This window comes from Salmo trutta, chromosome 1 (assembly GCF_901001165.1).
Source record: "Salmo trutta chromosome 1, fSalTru1.1, whole genome shotgun sequence".
NCBI classification, from domain to species: domain Eukaryota; kingdom Metazoa; phylum Chordata; class Actinopteri; order Salmoniformes; family Salmonidae; genus Salmo; species Salmo trutta.
This window is the reverse complement of record NC_042957.1, coordinates 32,226,795-32,243,643: the sequence shown is the minus strand read 5'-3', so window position 1 is coordinate 32,243,643 and position 16,849 is coordinate 32,226,795. Positions and strand designations below refer to the sequence as shown.

Here is a 16,849-nt window from a genome sequence, read left to right as displayed (position 1 = left end):
CTATACAAGGTGTCGAAACCGTTCCACAGGGATGTCAGCCCATGTAGACTCCAATGTTTCCCACAGTTGTGTCAAGTTGGCAAGATGTCCTTTGGGTGGTGGACCATTCTTGATGCACACAAGAAACTGTTGAGAGTGAAAAACCCAGCAGCATTGCAGTTCTTGATACACAAACCAGTGCGCCTGACACCTACTACCATACCCCGTTCAAAGGCACTTAAATCCACTTCAATCAGTGTAGATGAAAGGGAGGAGACAGGTTAAAGAAGGATTTTAAAGCCTTGAGACATGGATTGTGTGTGTGTGCCATTCAGAAGGTGAATGGGCAAAATAAATTATTTAACAAGTGACATCAGTAAGGGATCATAACTTTCAACTGGTCAGTCTATATATGTTCCGAATGTTTTGTTCACTCAGTGTATGACACATTTTAGGAAGGATATTCCCACAAACAGTGATCTTATCCAAAAGGTGTATGGAAGTTTTCAAATTATAGCAAAGGTCTAGTGACCGACGATGACCACTACTATACTGTAGTACTCACTTGAAAGCAGTCATTATGTTACTGATCAATAGTTTGTCATTTACATTTCCTTTTGATGATATTAAATGACACTAGAGGCGGGGTACACTATATATACAAATTAGTGGATTCGGCCATTTCAGCCACATCCGTTGCTAACAGGTGTATAAAATAGAGCACACAGCCATGCAAACTCCATAGACAAACATTGGCAGTAGAATGGCCTTACTGAGTGACTTTCAACGTGGCACCGTCATAGGATGCCACCTTTCCAACAAGTCAGTTCGTCAAATTTCTGCCCTGGTCTACTGTGCTGTTATTGTGAAGTGGACACGTCTAGGAGCAACAACGGCTCAGCCGCAAAGTGGTAGGCCACACATGCTCACAGAACGGGACCGGCGAGTGCTACCGTGTAAAAATCATCTGTCCTGATTTGCAACACTCACCACCGACTTACAAACTGCCTCTGGAAGCAACGTTAGCACAAGAACTGTTCGTCCGGAGCTTCATGAAACGGGTTTCCATGGCCAAGCAGCCGCACACAAGCCTACGATCACTATGCGCAACGCCAAGCTTCAGATGGAGTGGTGTAAAGCTCACCACCATTGGACTCTGGAGCAATGGAAACACACTCTCTGGAGTGATGAATTACGCTTCACCATCTGGCAGTCCAACAGACAAATCTGGGTTTGGCGGATGCTAGGTGAACGCTACCTGCCGAATGCATAGTGCCAACTGTAAAGTTTGGTGGAGGAGGAATAATGGTCTGTTTTTCATGTTTCGGGCTAGGCCCCTTAGTTCCAGAAGGGAAATCTTAATGCTATAGCATACAATGACATTCTAGACAATTCTGTGCTCCCAACTTTGTGTTAACAATTTGGGGAAGGCCCTTTCCTGTTTCAGCATGACAATGTCCAAAGCGAGGTCCATACAGAAATTGTTTGTTGAGATCGGTGTGGAAGAACTTGACTGGCCTGCACAGAACCCTGACCTCAACCCCATCGAACACTTTTGGGATGAATTGGAATGCAAACTGCAAGTCAGACCTAATCGCCCAACATCAGTGCCCGACCTCACTAATGCGTGTGGCTGAATGGAAGCAAGTCCCCGCAGCAATGTTCGAACATCTAGTGGAAAGCCTTCCCAGAAGAGTGGAGGCTGTTTTAGCAGCAAAGAGGAGACCAACTCCATATTAATGTCCATGGTTTTGGAATGAGATGTTCGACGAGCAGGTGTCCACATTCTTTTGGTCATGTGGTGTATATAATCATGAAACAGTACTTAACACAAGTGTTTGCTTGGATACCCACGGAAGACAAAAAAATCCAACATCAAAATGTTTTCCACTCTTAATAGGAATTACAAAAATACATAACATTGGTTCATATAAATGAAAAATGTAAGAGTACAAAATTGAAGAGAGTAGAAAGATGCCAAATTAGCAAGTGACAGTCAATTTACTGTCAGTTGTGATACAGGGATGAAGGCCTTGTTAGGGAAGTAATTAGCGAAGTAGTATGAATGGATTTGCAGGCCAATATCGCATCATTCATACAATTATAGAATTGGTTGATTTAGTCATTATTCAAATTTGTATTGAGATTTACTAAAGATTGACACAAATCATATGGAGTAGTGTTATGACCTTGCCGTTTACAACACTGATTACCCTTCCCACAATGAAGCTAGCTTTCTTGGAGTAGCAGTAACATGTCAGGCTCTGAACAGTAGTGTACTGGGTTTAAATCATGCGTCTCCCTCGTTTCGTAACAGAAAAACAAATAATTCCACACGTTCTCTATTCCTATCCTGAACCTTGAAGCAAGGCAGACAACCTTATAGTACATGAACATAAATAAATAATTCACTTGGCTGATAGATGTCTTTAAAGTCCAGGTGTACTGCATATTTGTCCTAGGTATCTTTGATCTGCTTTGCATCGTCCTTTGTCTTGGGAGGTATGATCTTAACCTCGAAGGGGATGAAATGCTCTAGAAGCGCTTTAGTGTCTCTCAAGTCAAGAGAGTACTCCTGGGCAACCTTGTCCAATGTCCATGTTTGGGGAGCATTCTTGTGATTGTTAAGAGCTTTTAGGGCCTCAACAATAGAGAGTTTGCCTTTAGGGACATCAGTGATCTCTACAATCCCATAGGGGTCCCCCGGTAGGCTGAATTTCAGTGGTCTGCGCTCCTCCACGTTCTCCTCAGTGATCTCCTTTGGAGCCTGTTTGTATTGAAACAGAGTAGGGTGCCAATCAAGCAAATAGCCCTCATTTGAAATGTCAATTGAATAGTCATTATTTTAGGCTCTCACCTCGGTTGGATCCTTTGATTCCACATACACCGACTTCAGCAACCCCAGGAGGGGGTCGTTTCTCTTGTGGATGGCATCATTGATCTCAGTAACTGAAGGAATCAAAATCGTTTAGGCCTCAGGGGACAAAGGACAACATATAAAAGATGTGTGACTGTGATACAGACTGGTATGTACTGGCAGCAAATCATAACGTTAGAAGCAGAGGGTGAACCCTAGTGTTGAATGGGTCATTTGCCATCTTTGCTGCTAGCTAGTTAGGTATCTTAGCTTGTGCTTGTTACAGAATTGGAAACCACAAATACGTACTCAACACTAAAACCTTGGTTTCAAATAGCTACAAAGCTGTAACGTTAAGAAACTATCCAGGACAGCAGGCTATGGTATACTTGCTAACAGCCTGGCTGGCGTGGCTACCGGTTGAGTTGACCCTCCGACTTACACAATGCAATAACAAAAAGCCCTATGTACTCACCCTCTGTACTCTGAACAGGGTCAATATGGGTCAAATGTCGGGGTGCCACCTCAGGTTTTGCCTTCCCAATCTCACGATGTACTCGGTTTTCTAAATTAAAATTCCTAAACAACCGTGCAACGCGTGCCCCCATTTTGGACACAATCACCTCCAAGAACTCTCAACGCACATTCCGTGCTCGACCGTTCCAAAGACCTCTTTCCAAGGAGCGGTTTCTAACATTTTCGACGGAGAGCGAGACGGTTCTATCATGGTAGCTGGAAATTATACAGCGACCCCGTCTGGTGCAGAGGACATCAAGCATCTTTGTTCCACGTCCATAATGTCGCCCGCTAGGCACACAATTACCGACAGGTGGCAGCAGAACCTTGGAGCCAATTCAGTACGAGTACAGTATAGTGTAGGTAGGTAGGCAGAAAGGATGGGACACCTATATGAAGCCTCTGGTGTAGTGTACAGTTTGTTCTATGAGTGGGTGTGAGTGACACTTCTAATCTGACGCTAAAACCCGAAGATGAACTGGTTATCGTAGGTAGGTGACACTAGAGTCTTACAGGTTTTCAGTCTTTTTTTTTCTTTCTTTTTTTTAAAATAGGAAAACATTATCATACATGTTTTACATTCATAAATGCAGTAAATATAACATCTGTATTTGTTAGTGTATCTATAGGTTGAGTTTGAGTAGGTCTGACTTGGTTGTGGATTATATAGGAGCCTGGATTGTGTTTTTTCTCTCTTGAGTAGCTTGGCCAGCCAAATCACCTTTACATAAGTGAACCCTACAGAGCACATCTGGCAATGATCTACTGCCAAGGACAAATATCAAAATACTGTAGCCTACAGTATTGGAGAGACAGACATTTTGCCTATACAGTGCCTTCAGAAAGTATTCACACCTTTTGACTTGTTCCACATTTTGTTGTGTTAAAGTGGGATTAAAATGGATTTAATTGTCATGTTTTTGTCAACGATCTACACAAAATACTCTGTAATGTCAAAGTAAATATATATATTTTTACATCTGTAAAAATGATTAGGAAAAATAAAACAGTAATATATCTTGATTAGATAAGTATTCAACCCCTTGAGTCAATACATGTTAGAATCACCATTGGCAGCGATTACAGCTGTTAAGTCTTTCTGGGTAAGTCTCTAAGAGCATTCCACACCTGGATTGGGAAACATTTGCATATTATTATTTTCAAAATTCTTCAAGCTCTGTGAAATTGGTTGTTCATCATTGCAGGACAACCTTTTTCAGTTCTTGCCATAGATTTCCAAACAGAGTCCATGTCACTTATTATGTGACTTGTTAAGCACATTTTTGCTCCTGAACCTACTTAGGCAAGGGGTTGAATACTTATTGACTCAAGAAATTTCAGCTTTTAATTTTTTATGAATTTGTAAACATTTCTAAAAACATAATTCCACTTTGACATTATGGGGTATTGTGTGTAGGCCAGTGACTCTAAAAAATCTCAACTTAATCCATTTTAAAATCAGGCTGTAACACAACAAAATGTGGAAAAAGGCATGGGGTGTGAATACTTTCTGAAGGCACTGTATATCATTGACTCGTGTGCCACTACTCATGTTCATAGGAATTGACAGCTTAAGTGGCATTTGAGCAATGATGAAAATGTGTCAAAGGTCATGGACTACGTACATTTGATATTGCCTGGCTGTCTCACTACCTGGGTCATGTTTCTGACAGTCGGATCAGTCCTAAACACAGCCACGGCCATTGAGATTAATGATGAACTCGTACTACAGTACCAGTCAAAAGTTTGGACACACCTACTCATTTAAGGGTTTTTCTTTATTTTTTCTATTTTCTACATTGTAGAAAAGAGTGTGCAAAGCTGTCATCAAGGAAAAAGGTGGCTACTTTGAAGAATCTAAAATATATTTAGATTTGTTTAACACTTTTTTGGTTCCTAACATGATTCCATATGTGTTATTTCATAGTTTTGATATCTTCACTATTATTCTACAATGTAGAAAATAGTAAAAAATTAAGAGAAACCCTTGAATGAGTAGGTGTGTCCAAACTTTTGACAGGTACTGTACATCAACACAACATTTGAGACACGATACTGGTATCCTTTCAATCACATTTGATTTTGCATAAAACTCTTTATTGAATGACATGACAATGATAAAAGGCAGTGAAAATTCGTTTTTTAATGAGATGACAAAACAATGAATTCTGATTGTTGCTAGCCAGCCCTGACCAAAAGATACTACTTGATTGTCATGAGGGCTTTCATAATCTCGGCACCCAGAACTAAATCTCCGCGCTGTCACAAGAGACTAGGGCTTCCATGACTCATAGTTTAGGTAAATGTATTGGCAAGATACAGCAGGATTAGGCTGTAGTGGTATAGTGGATTGAGCACCCCACCCACCTAATCAAATTGAATTCAACAGCGATGTGTTGTAGCTCCTCCCACTTGCAGGCAGGGGAGTCATGTGTCTAGACTCTAAACTGTAATGTTGGCGTGCACATTTTCAGTAGACACACCTGGGAATTTACAGAAAGAGAGACAGTGCCCACCCTCACATGTCCAAAACACACCAGAGGAAGTGAAGACTTGTTTGCATGCCTCTCCTTATTATCTGTGTGACTGAGCAGGAGTGAGTACATATTGATACAACCAACCTCCTGATCGGAGGATAACTTTATCATACACTCATTTGACGACAGATATGTCTATACAGGTATAAGGCTATTTACATACAGTATTCCCCCCCCAAATCTCCTCCACCAATGCCCACCAAAAATCGACCCCTCTCCTAGCATTTGAGTTCTCCCTTTCCTCACATATCCATGACTAGCAGAGTAGTTGTTTCCTCCCAACCAAAGTAACACAAAGGTCAAAGGTCCTCCTCCCTGTAGTGACGCCTGTAGACCCATTAGTTAAGAGTCGGTAATAACAAGAAACGTGGGTTCCCAACGATTCCACATCATAACATCGAGAGGAGGAGCATGTTGTGTAATTATATTAGGTGGGTTTGGTGATGGACAATAACACGAATCTATGCTAGCATACGTGAATGGGCTTCACCAACATACTGCAAGTAGTCATACAGGCGAGAGCATGAAAGCAAATCTGTTACAGTTGGAGAGTAAAAATTTACTTTCCCAAGTGTATTACTCTAAATGGAAATGCATGTACCCTGACAGCTTAAGGACAATATCACAAGACTTCAATTGGGGTGGTGGGGGTGACAATGTGATCGGTTATGCGGGTAAGCCAATTTGGTTAAATGCAATGGTATTATACTGCAGTTATGGACACAGAGAGGACCACCGACTGAGGTAACATATTTCAATAGCTTTTTATCTGCAAAGTCCCCACATTCATCAGGCAAAAGCAAATACACAATGAAAATCACATTTGCACATCTATGCATATTGTTATTTTTTCATTACAGAGTAGAAATAATACCACAAAAATATATCTTGTTTGAACATATGTACATTCTTTCTATAATGTCCACAGAGAGAGGCAGATATCTGCATTTTAGTGGCTAGCAATCTTTGATATAAAGCAACATGGTCCACTCTAAATACTACATGAAAAAGTTCACACAGACTCCATTTTAAAGCTCCACAGAAGCTTAGGATCTCAAAGGTGGTCTGGCTTAATTTCGTTATTAAATCTATCAATTCCTATTTGGAATTAATTATTTCCTGGAGACTCATCAGGTAGACTTGGCTCAGACTGAGGCGTATGGTGCATTTTATTCACCCATGGCAAACAGTTCAATCGGTCTGCACATGGACATTCCACTCGTCGCACAGTGATCATGTCAACACTGTGCATGAGAGCAGGAAGAGTAGAGGCAGAGTAAGATGACGCTGTCGATGAGCAGGACGCCATAGAAACACCTCTGGGTGTGCAGACTTCTGCCTCTCTGGAAGCGTGTCAATAACACAGACAGTAGCAGGAAGAAGGTGGCTATGTTTAATATGAGGAATAGTCTGATATAAGAGGATGAGTTCAACAGACTGTCACTGTTGGCCGTCGCCAACACGTGGACCTCCTTGAACTTGCGACCCTTCACGAAGCCTCCCTTCCTGCCTTTTTTGGAGTCTCCATAATCCATAAAGGCCCTGGAGTCTCCATCTTCCTCGGGGCTCTCCTCAATAATCCTCTTTGTTGTCTTCGATCTCTCCTTCTTCTCCCTTACCTCGATCTGTCCAAAGATGTCCGGCAGGCTCTCTGAGAGCTTGTCCCCAAGGTTCCCCAAGGCTTTATTGGCCCCCTTGCCCTGTCTCTTAGTCAGAGCAAACATTTTCTCAATGGCCTCCTCCGTCTTCTTCTTGTCGGAGAACTGGAGGAGGCGCTCGGCCGTCTTGCGGAAGCTGGCCGTGTTTAGCACCCGGCCCAGGATGTGTCTCTCCAGCTGCTGGAAAACAGGCTTGGCGTGCTGGAGGTTGTCCTCTACTACGTTGACATACTCCTCCACCTCCTCCGGCGTGCCGTTCTTCACTCCTGCTGCTTTCTCAAATACTATTTTCTTCTGGTCCACCAGCACCATAGCGAACAGAGGCTTGGTGGTCACCTCCCCGGTTAGCAGGTAGATGGTGTAGGTGTGCTCGTTGGTGGCCAGGTAAATGTCCACCCTGTTTGCATCGCCACGCAGACTAAAGCTCTGCACATTCACCCCTGGCCCAAAGAAGATGTATGCCACCCTGGTATGGGGATACCTCAGAGGCATTGTCACATTCACATAGTTAGAGCCGTTATAGGGGTAACCACGGGGATAGTTCCAGTACCCCAAGACCCCTTTCTCACTGAAGCCTGTGTCATCCATCCAAAACATTTGATATGGGTCTTCCCCATGTCTGACAAAGGCTCCGTGCACACCGTCTATTTTGGTGTCCTTAAAGGGCAGGTCCGTGTTGTGGAAGAAGGCACTCATGGCCCTGGTTGGGCTGTCTGTCTCCAGATGGATATGATCAACTAGGACCAGCAACTGGGGATGCAGGAGCAGCAGGTTCCTCTGGAAGCTCCTGATCTTCAGGTCAGGGTTGTAGGCCGACTGGCCCTCCCCACGAATGAACACCATGCCCTGCCTTTCCAGAGCCGCCTCCACCCTGCCCTGGGCGTCCGCCGGCAGCCCCACCTTGTACTTCAGCCACTTGGAGTCGCAGGCCTCTGTGACCTGGCCGTCCCATGGCTTGAAGCAGCTTCCTGAGGTAGCTGGGGAGAACAGCACTGCGTTGTTGAGGAAGGTGTACTTGGGCCCGTACAGAGCCTCTGTGATAAAAGGAACACCGTTTGGGGCGAACGTAAAGCTGTTCTGGTCAGGGTGCTCGTGGCCAGCGTTAAAGTTCCGCCACCCTTTGATCCAGTCTTTGTACTTGTTCCTGTGAACGATGTCAAATATGGCCCGTCCACCCAGCTTCCCCGACTTAAAGGAGAGGAAGGTGTGGTTGGTGTCTGCGGGTAGAGAACTTCCATAAGTGACGACCCCCCAGTCCTCAAAGTAGTGGAGTTGGGATGTACCAAAGTCTGCAGGAGCTCTGGGAGTCAGGCTGGGATCATACCTGCAGAATGGAAATAAAACAAGAAATAAACTTCATACATTTGTATTCAGTTGCTCTAAAAGCAAATATTTAATTAATTGCTGAGTAAATCAGCATATACACTGAGCGTACAAAACATTAAGAACATCTTCCTAATATTGAGTTGCATACTTTTTGCCCTCAGAACAGCCTCAATTCGTTGGGGCATGGACTCTACAAGGTGTCAAAAAGCATTCCACAGGGATGCTGGCCCATATTGACGCCAATGCTTCCCACAGTTGTGTCAAGTTGGCTGGAAGTCCTTTGGATGGTGGACCATTCTTGATATACACAGGAAACTTTTGAGCATGAAAAACCTAGCAGCGTTGCAGTTCTTGACACACCCAAACCAGTGCACCTGACACCATATCCTGTTCAAAGGTACTTAAATATTTTTTCTTGCCCATTCACCCTCTGAATGGCACACATACACAATCCATGTCTCAATTGTCTCAAGGCTTAAACATCCTTCTTTGACATGTTTCTTCCCTTCATCTACACAGATTGAAGTGGATTTAACAAGTGACATCACCTGGTGTTCCGTCCGTTGTTGGAATGAGACCAAGGTGCAGCGTGGTAGGCGTACATTTTCTTTCATTTAAAATGACACCGGGAAAAACAATAATACACGAAAACGAACGTAAAGCTACATGCAGTTCAGAAAGCAACTACACACAAACAAGTGCCCACAATCACAGGTGGGAAAAAGGGCTGCCTAAGTATGATCCCCAATCAGAGACAACGATAAACAGCTGCCTCTGATTGGGAACCATACTAGGCCAACGAAGAAATAGAAACATAGATATGCCCACCCAAGTCACACCCTGACCTAACAAATTAGAGAATAAAAAAGTCTCTCTAAGGTCAGGGCGTGACACCTGGTCAGTTTATATCATGGAAAGAGCAGGTGTTCCTAATGTTTTGTACACTCAGTGTATGACAGTACACTTAAACCAATAGAGAGAGAAAGAGCGAGAGAGAAAGAGACAGAACGAGAGAGAGAGAGAGAGATTCTCACCAGATGAACTCTGTGTGCAGTGTGCACCATCTCTGTCCCTTCCCGGCCTGTCCCGGCCCCTCCAACACCCGGTTCTGATGGATCAGCTCAGCCAGCCAGTTTCCACTGCCGTTCCTCATCACATAGCGATCCAGGAACACCAGCTGGCTCTCGGGCCCGTAGAACCAGTTGTAGTTGGAATCTGCAATGGCAACAGTCCTCTGGAACCCTGGTGTGATGGAACATGCAAGGGCAAAAGATCAATATGGATTATTTTACAGTTAAAATAAAGGAGAAGGCAACTTCAATATAGTGGCCTTTCGTACTGGTTTGTTAGAGGAATATTGAATGTTATTATCATAAAACTCAGACAAATATGAAGCGACAGCTACATATTGTCCAAGGTCCAGTTCAGTTGTACAAACCACATAGCTTTCTATTTGATTGAATGCATAGTAATACATAGGCTACAAAAATGATGATTCATTTCTTTCCTTTTTTTACTGAATAGGTAACAAAAGCTTTCACATCCATGCATGCCATGTCCTTAACATCAGGAAATGAGCCAAACTACAGGCCCTGTTGAGATCGTAGCTCCCTAGCTTTATCGCTGAAGCCATTTCCCCAACACAAAGAATGGCAGTCTGGTGCCAAAAGAGATCTTAAAACCTAGCAACCGGTAGTAAATATTTAACGACAATAAATCAGATGTAAGCCAAAAACAATAACAGCAATAACCAAAATCAGTGCACAAGCAGTACGACAATACGCGTGTTTACCCTTTGTAAAAAGTGTCTGTTTACAACATTCCTGCTGTGATGCAAAACTAGACCTTGGATAAACAAATGCCCAATCCAAATGATGTGGGGGTCTGGATGCCGGAACACTGAGGTGATATTCGTTTGTTCAAGGTCTATCTTTGTAAGTCCAACACAAAATACATTTAAAACACAGCTCCTGTTTACAGTCTAACCTATTGGAACACCAACAAACCCCATCATTTGAACACAGAGACAGACATACAGTGGGTTAAGGAACTTTTGGATCCCTTGATAAAGATCAGCAAAAAAGACTCTGTATTGTTAGCCTCCTGGCAGAGGCAACCAGGTTTTTGGCAAAAATGTCCTGGTACTTGGTCAAGTTCATAGTGCTGTTGACCTTAACAAGGCCCGCAGTACCAGTGAAAGCAAAATAGCCCCATAACATCAAAGATCCACCACCATATTTTACTGTAGGTATGATGTACTTTTCTGCATTTGCTTCCATTTTTCGACTCCAAACCAACCACTGGTGTGCATGGCCAAAGAGCTATATCTTCATGTCATCTGACCATGAGATGACATGAAAATATAGCTATTTGGCATACAATATAGCTCAGTATTTGTATTCTTTACTTTATAGTCTTTTTCACTCATCTTTATCAAGGGTGCCAATAATTATAGACCTGACTGTACAGGGTCAGTGAGTGCAGTGCAGTCACATAGTCCACTCAGGCAGAAGGCAGGATAATCTGGGAGAGAGGAAGCTGGCATTGTGGGTAGTGAGTCCAGCGTTCTCCTGGCTGCTGCAATTAAGAGCTGCTCTCTGAATGCAGCAGTGGCGCCCAGCCCCAGTCACAATACAGAGAGTGTTGGCAGGGGGCTATAAAATGTCCAGACCTGAGAGCCCCTCCTCCAGCACTACCCTCCCCCTGAAAATAAACCAGAAGAGGAAAGCAGAGGAGATGAGGGAAGAGGGGAGATGGGGAGGGCTGGGTCAGCACAGCTCTGACAGCCCCCCAGGAAGGTAACGCATGCATAACCCATATCAAGACAAACGAGCAGTCACACTCTCTAACATGGGGGTAATGCACCCAGGGGGTTTTCATGCCTAATCTACTTATAACTTGGAAAATGTTGCCAAGAAGTGCCACAGAGGTTTGCTAAGGCATTTAGGAACACTTACAGTTGAAGACGGAAGTTTACATACACCTTAGCCAAATACATTTATAAACTCAGTTTTTCACAAATCCTGACATTTAATCCTAGTAAAGATTCCCTGTCTTAGGTCAGTTAGGATCACCACTTTATTTTAAGAATGTGAAATGTCAGAATAATAGTAGAGAGAATTATTTCTTTCAGCTTTTATTTCTTTCATCACATTCCCAGTGGGTCAGAAGTTTACATACACTCAATTAGTATTTGGTAGCATTGTCTTTAAATGGTTTGACTTGGGTCAAACTGTCACGGCTGTTCGAATGATCGGACCAAAATGCAGCGTCGGTTTCGTTCCACATATTTATTGGACAGTGAAACTTAATGCGATACCAAAATAAACTTAAGGACAAAACAACAAACCGTGACGCAGGAGGAACAAACACACTCACAAAATATAATCACCCACAAAACACAAGTGGGACAAACATCAACTTAAACATGGCCTCCAATTAGAGACAACAACAACCGGCTGCCTCTAATTGGAGGTCATGCCAAACAAAAACCAACCTAGAAACACAAAACTAGAAACTAAACATAGAAATACAAAAACGGACAAACACCCCCTGTCACGCCCTGACCTACTCTACCATAGAAAATAACAAGTTACTATGGTCAGGATGTGACACAAACGTTTCAGGTAGCCTTCCATAAGCTTCCCACAATAAGTTGGGTGAATTTTGGCCAATTCCTCCTGACAGAGCTGGTGTAACTGAGTCAGGTTTGTAGGCCACCTTGCTCGGACACGCTTTTTCAGTTCTGCCCACAAATATTATATTGGATTGAGGTCAGGGCTTTGTGATGGCCACTCCAATACCTTGACTTTGTTGTCCTTAAGCAATTTTGCCACAACTTTGGATGTATGCTTGGGGTCATTATCCATTTGGAAGACCCATTTGCGACCAAGCTTAAACTTCCTGACTGAAGTCTTGAGATGATGCTTCAATATATCCACATAATTTTCCTACCTCATGATGCCATCTATTTTGTGAAGTGCATGGTTGGGATGGTATTCTTCGGCTTGCAAGCGTCCCCCTTTTTCCTCCAAACATAACGATGGTCATTATGGCCAAACAGTTCTATTTTCGTTTCATCAGACCAGAGGACATTTCTCCAAAAAGTACGATCTTTGTCCCCATGTACAGTTGCAAACCGAAGTCTGGCTTTTTAATGGCGGTTTTGGAGCAGTGGCTTCTTCCTTGCTGAGCCGCCTTTCAGGTTATTTCGATATAGGACTCGTTTTACTGTGGATATAGATACTTTTGTACCTGTTTCATCCAGCATCTTCACAAGGTCCTTCACTGTTGTTCTGGGATTGATTTGCACTTTTCACACCAAAGTAAGTTCATGTCTAGAGAAAGAACGCGTCTACTTCCTGAGCAGTATGACGGCTGCGTGGTCCCATGGTGTTTATACTTGCGTACTATTGTTTGTACAGATGAACATAGTACCTTCAAGCATTTGGAAATTGCTCCCAAGGATGAATCAGACTTGTGGAGGTCTACAATTTTTGGGCTGATTTCTTTTGATTTTCCCATGATGTCAAGCAAAGAGGCTTTGAGTTTGAAGGTAGGCCTTGAAATACATCCACAGGTACACCTCCAATTGACGTCAATTAGCCTATCAGAAGCTTCTAAAGCCATGACATCATTTTATGGAATTTTCCAAGCTGTTTAAAGGCACAGTCAGCTTAGTGTATGTAAACTTCTGACCCACTGGAATTGTGATACAGTGAATTATAAGTGAAATAATCTGTCTGTAAACAATTGTTGGAAAAATTACTTGTGTCATGCACAAAGTAGATATCCTAACCGACTTGCCAAAACTATAGTTTGTTAACAAGACATTTGTGGAGTGGTTGAAAAACGAGTTTTAATGACTCCTAAGTGTATGTAAACTTCTGACTTCAACTATATTTACTCATTGCTAACGTGCCCTCTATTTAATTTCAAAATAGCCTGTCTTGCTGCCTATATAGTATCTGTATCACCTTTGCATCTATCACGTGACATCTAGACTAAATGCACTGTAGGAGATAAAAAGTGGATCGAGCCAAGCAACTTCTTCAAAGGGAAACATTAAGAGGAGAAAAAACACCATTAAGAGGAGAAATGAAGTTATATTGAATTGAATGGCAGAGCACACACACAACATCTATAACAGCTGTATTACCTGGCAGGATGGTCCTGTACATGAAGGCAAAGTGTTTGTGGAGCCAGGGGTGGTCGAAGTGGCTGATGGAGAAGTGTCTCTGCACCAGGAACATGTACTGGAAAAGAGAGCGGGTGGTGTACGTCCCGTAGGCCACACCCTCATATAGCGAGCCGTCCGTCACGTCCTGCAGCAGCACCATAGACTTCTCCATGATGGCCAGGACCTGCTTGGTCCACAGGTAGGCCTCCTGCAGGTAACCTGGAACAGAACAGAGAAGAAACCAGGGTCAGCTTATTGGGTTTCGAAGGAAGGTCATGTCCGTCAATGTCTCTGGAGCAGTGGCTCCCAAACATTTGTACTGTACTGCTGTCACCCAGCTAAAGTGTTTGTTTTCTCGAGACATACCCCAATTAAGCTCGGTGTAAAGTGTGGTCTCAAGTGAGGTTGATCATAAATGGAGTTACAGTAAGCTACTCAGTCAGTCACATTCCCATTTTCTTTCCAGGAACATCATACTGGAACCTCCCGTTATGCATGGAAAGTATGAAACTACCATACCAGACTAATGTATAGTCTCCCTCTCTCTCTCTCTATGAGAAGAAGTGACCACATAAACACTCCAGCCGCAGTTCATTGAGAATCCCAGTCCATCACGGGTGCCTGGCAGCTACCCGGTGGACTGGATCCACTCGGACACCACAACCCACAGCCCACAGCCCAGCCCCGGAGCCGGCGTCCACCCCAGTGTTTGGTTTGGGCTGGGAGACCAGTGGCCTACACAGAGCAGGTATTTACCATCAAACAGGAACTGCTGGCACACAAAGGCCACATTTACACAAACGGCATCTCACTACGCTCACACCCCGGCTCCACACAGTGTTTGGACTGTTCTGCATTTTCCATTATTAGACATAGTGGCTCAATGTATATAGGAATTCATGAACTAAAAAAAAAAAAAAAAAAAAAAAATCGGATTAACCCTACGAAGTCAAGAGCTATAAACGTCTTCCCCATGGCTCAATCACATCCCATACATTCACACTGTGCTCTAGCAATGTCCTCCTCTACCCCTCTAGGATTTAATGATGTGCCTTTGTTGCTGTTATTAGGGGCTTTTCTTCAGCCATGCTGTTAGTGATGTTACTGGTTCTAGATCTCTGGAGCTCCCATCAGTACACATTAGTCATCCACACGTTGAGAGCCGCTGTTTGGGGAAAGTCTTGTCTGTTAACTCCCCAGCACCATCACAATGAGATCTGCAGGAATGTGGGAGGTCAAGAGATGGTGCCATTTGACTTGACTTCTACTCCTTTGAGGTTCTTCACTAATTTTGATTAGCTGAGACATTGAGACATTTCTGGTTCCTCTTAGTTCATTTTCAGGAATGAACAAAGAATGATTTCCCAAGAATGGAATAACTTCAAATGTTACGTAGGATCAATGAGTTACGCTCCCGAGTGACGCAGCGGTCTAAGGCACTGCATCTCAGTGCTAGAGGCGTCACTACAGACCCTGGTTCGACTCCAGACTATCACAACCGGACATGATTTGGAGTCCCATAGGGCGGCGCACAATTGGCCCAGCGTCGTCCGGGTTAAGGTTTGGCTGGGGTAGACCTTCATTGTAAATAAGAATTTGTTCTTAACTGACTTGCCTAGTTAAATAAAAGTTAAATTTAAAAAAATAATAATTACATGATAGTTGTCTACCAATAGTTTATGCTTCATTTATTGACATGACAATCATGTATTGGGAGAATGAACAAGTCTAGACAATTGCTTAAACCTGCATCCACTAGAGAGAAATGGCAATATAATTTTCCACACTGTAGCCAACGGGCAAAGACACTAGCTAAACATTCAATTTTGCTTGACATTTGATTAAGTTGTCAACAATCTTAAACCAAACCTGTAAACCCTGTTTGTGGTTGAATATAAGGTCAATTACATTGAAATAACAAGGGAACTACGTTGACTCAACCCATTTGGTGTAAAATAGACACTTTTCAACAAATGAATCAAGTGTTCATGTATAACAGCTTTCAAGGAAGCAACACAATGTAGTGTGACTGTGGCTATGACTTTGAATGGTCCCCAGAGTCCCAGCGTACTACACCAGATAATACAACTCAAGCACCTGGGTGGCCGTAGCAGAGATGTGGGTGATTGAGGGTCTTAGGTTTAAATCCTGATGCTTGACTATAGATGAACTCAGGGTAAACTATGCCACATATGACTGTTCAATTAGGAGCGGAGCTAGGCAGCCGCAAAGCAGCAACATGCAGACACCTGCATCAGGAATGCGCTGATCCCCTATAAGCTGCTGTCCTGTGATCTAGTCATCTCTCCCGGTGTCTCTCCTTTTGGACAGAGCCCATACAATATCCCTTCTGACTCACAATCAAGACATGACATGATAAGAATACACTATACATACAGTATCTACATGCTGTGCTTAACATTCTCATACAGGTCTTAAGAAGTTTTATGCTTTGGACAGATACTGTATGTCTTCCTTTATTTTCAACTGATGGAGTCTATCCCTTCCTTATGAATGAATGCTTCAAAATGGCTTTTTGGTGTTGCCTATAATATAATACACAGGAAGAGAGGTGCTGTGTTCTTCCATAAATCTGAGTAATATAGACCTGTGCAATACAATAGGTCTGCAAGAAATGTGACATGAGACCAATGTTTGCTCTTGATTTCTTCTGGCAGTACCTTACAGGCAAAGTTCCATTTATTCACTCAGATCTTAATGGAATAATATTTGCACGTAATGTCATATTTTTGTGTAACAGTGTAGGTTCCGTCCCTCTCTTCGCCCCAACCCGGGC

General features: G+C 43.1%; 2 protein-coding genes across 3 annotated transcripts in view; both read right to left on the bottom strand.

Annotated features, from left to right (window-relative positions):
* Positions 1-1,856: 1,856 nt before the first annotated feature.
* LOC115194231 (NADH dehydrogenase [ubiquinone] 1 alpha subcomplex assembly factor 4) lies at positions 1,857-3,544 on the bottom strand. Its single transcript, XM_029753749.1, has 3 exons — positions 3,312-3,544; positions 2,837-2,928; positions 1,857-2,746 (listed from the first exon to the last, which is right to left on the bottom strand). The coding sequence occupies exons 1-3, from the start codon at positions 3,442-3,444 to the stop codon at positions 2,438-2,440; spliced, it is 534 nt and encodes a 177-aa protein (XP_029609609.1). The 5' UTR covers positions 3,445-3,544; the 3' UTR covers positions 1,857-2,437.
* Positions 3,545-5,427: 1,883 nt separating this feature from the next.
* The window catches only part of LOC115194213 (dermatan-sulfate epimerase), a 28,415-nt gene continuing 16,993 nt past the window's right edge, over positions 5,428-16,849 (bottom strand). For both annotated transcript variants that reach the window (XM_029753707.1, XM_029753698.1), the window contains 3 exons: positions 14,032-14,271; positions 9,908-10,115; positions 5,428-8,871 (listed from right to left, as the gene is read on the bottom strand). In XM_029753707.1, coding sequence (XP_029609567.1) covers positions 7,128-8,871; positions 9,908-10,115; positions 14,032-14,271 — 2,192 coding nt within the window. In that variant the 3' untranslated portion in view covers positions 5,428-7,127. The remainder of the gene's footprint in view (positions 8,872-9,907; positions 10,116-14,031; positions 14,272-16,849) is intronic.

Bases quoted from the DNA above. Each gene is read 5' to 3' on its own strand.
- LOC115194231 (XM_029753749.1), bottom strand. From the start codon at position 3,444: ATGGGGGCACGCGTTGCACGGTTGTTTAGGAATTTTAATTTAGAAAAC. The intron at 2,929-3,311 runs GTGAGTACATAG...TGATTCCTTCAG, and splicing joins CCCTGTTCAGAGTACAGAGG to TTACTGAGATCAATGATGCC. The intron at 2,747-2,836 runs GTGAGAGCCTAA...CAATACAAACAG, and splicing joins AATCAAAGGATCCAACCGAG to GCTCCAAAGGAGATCACTGA.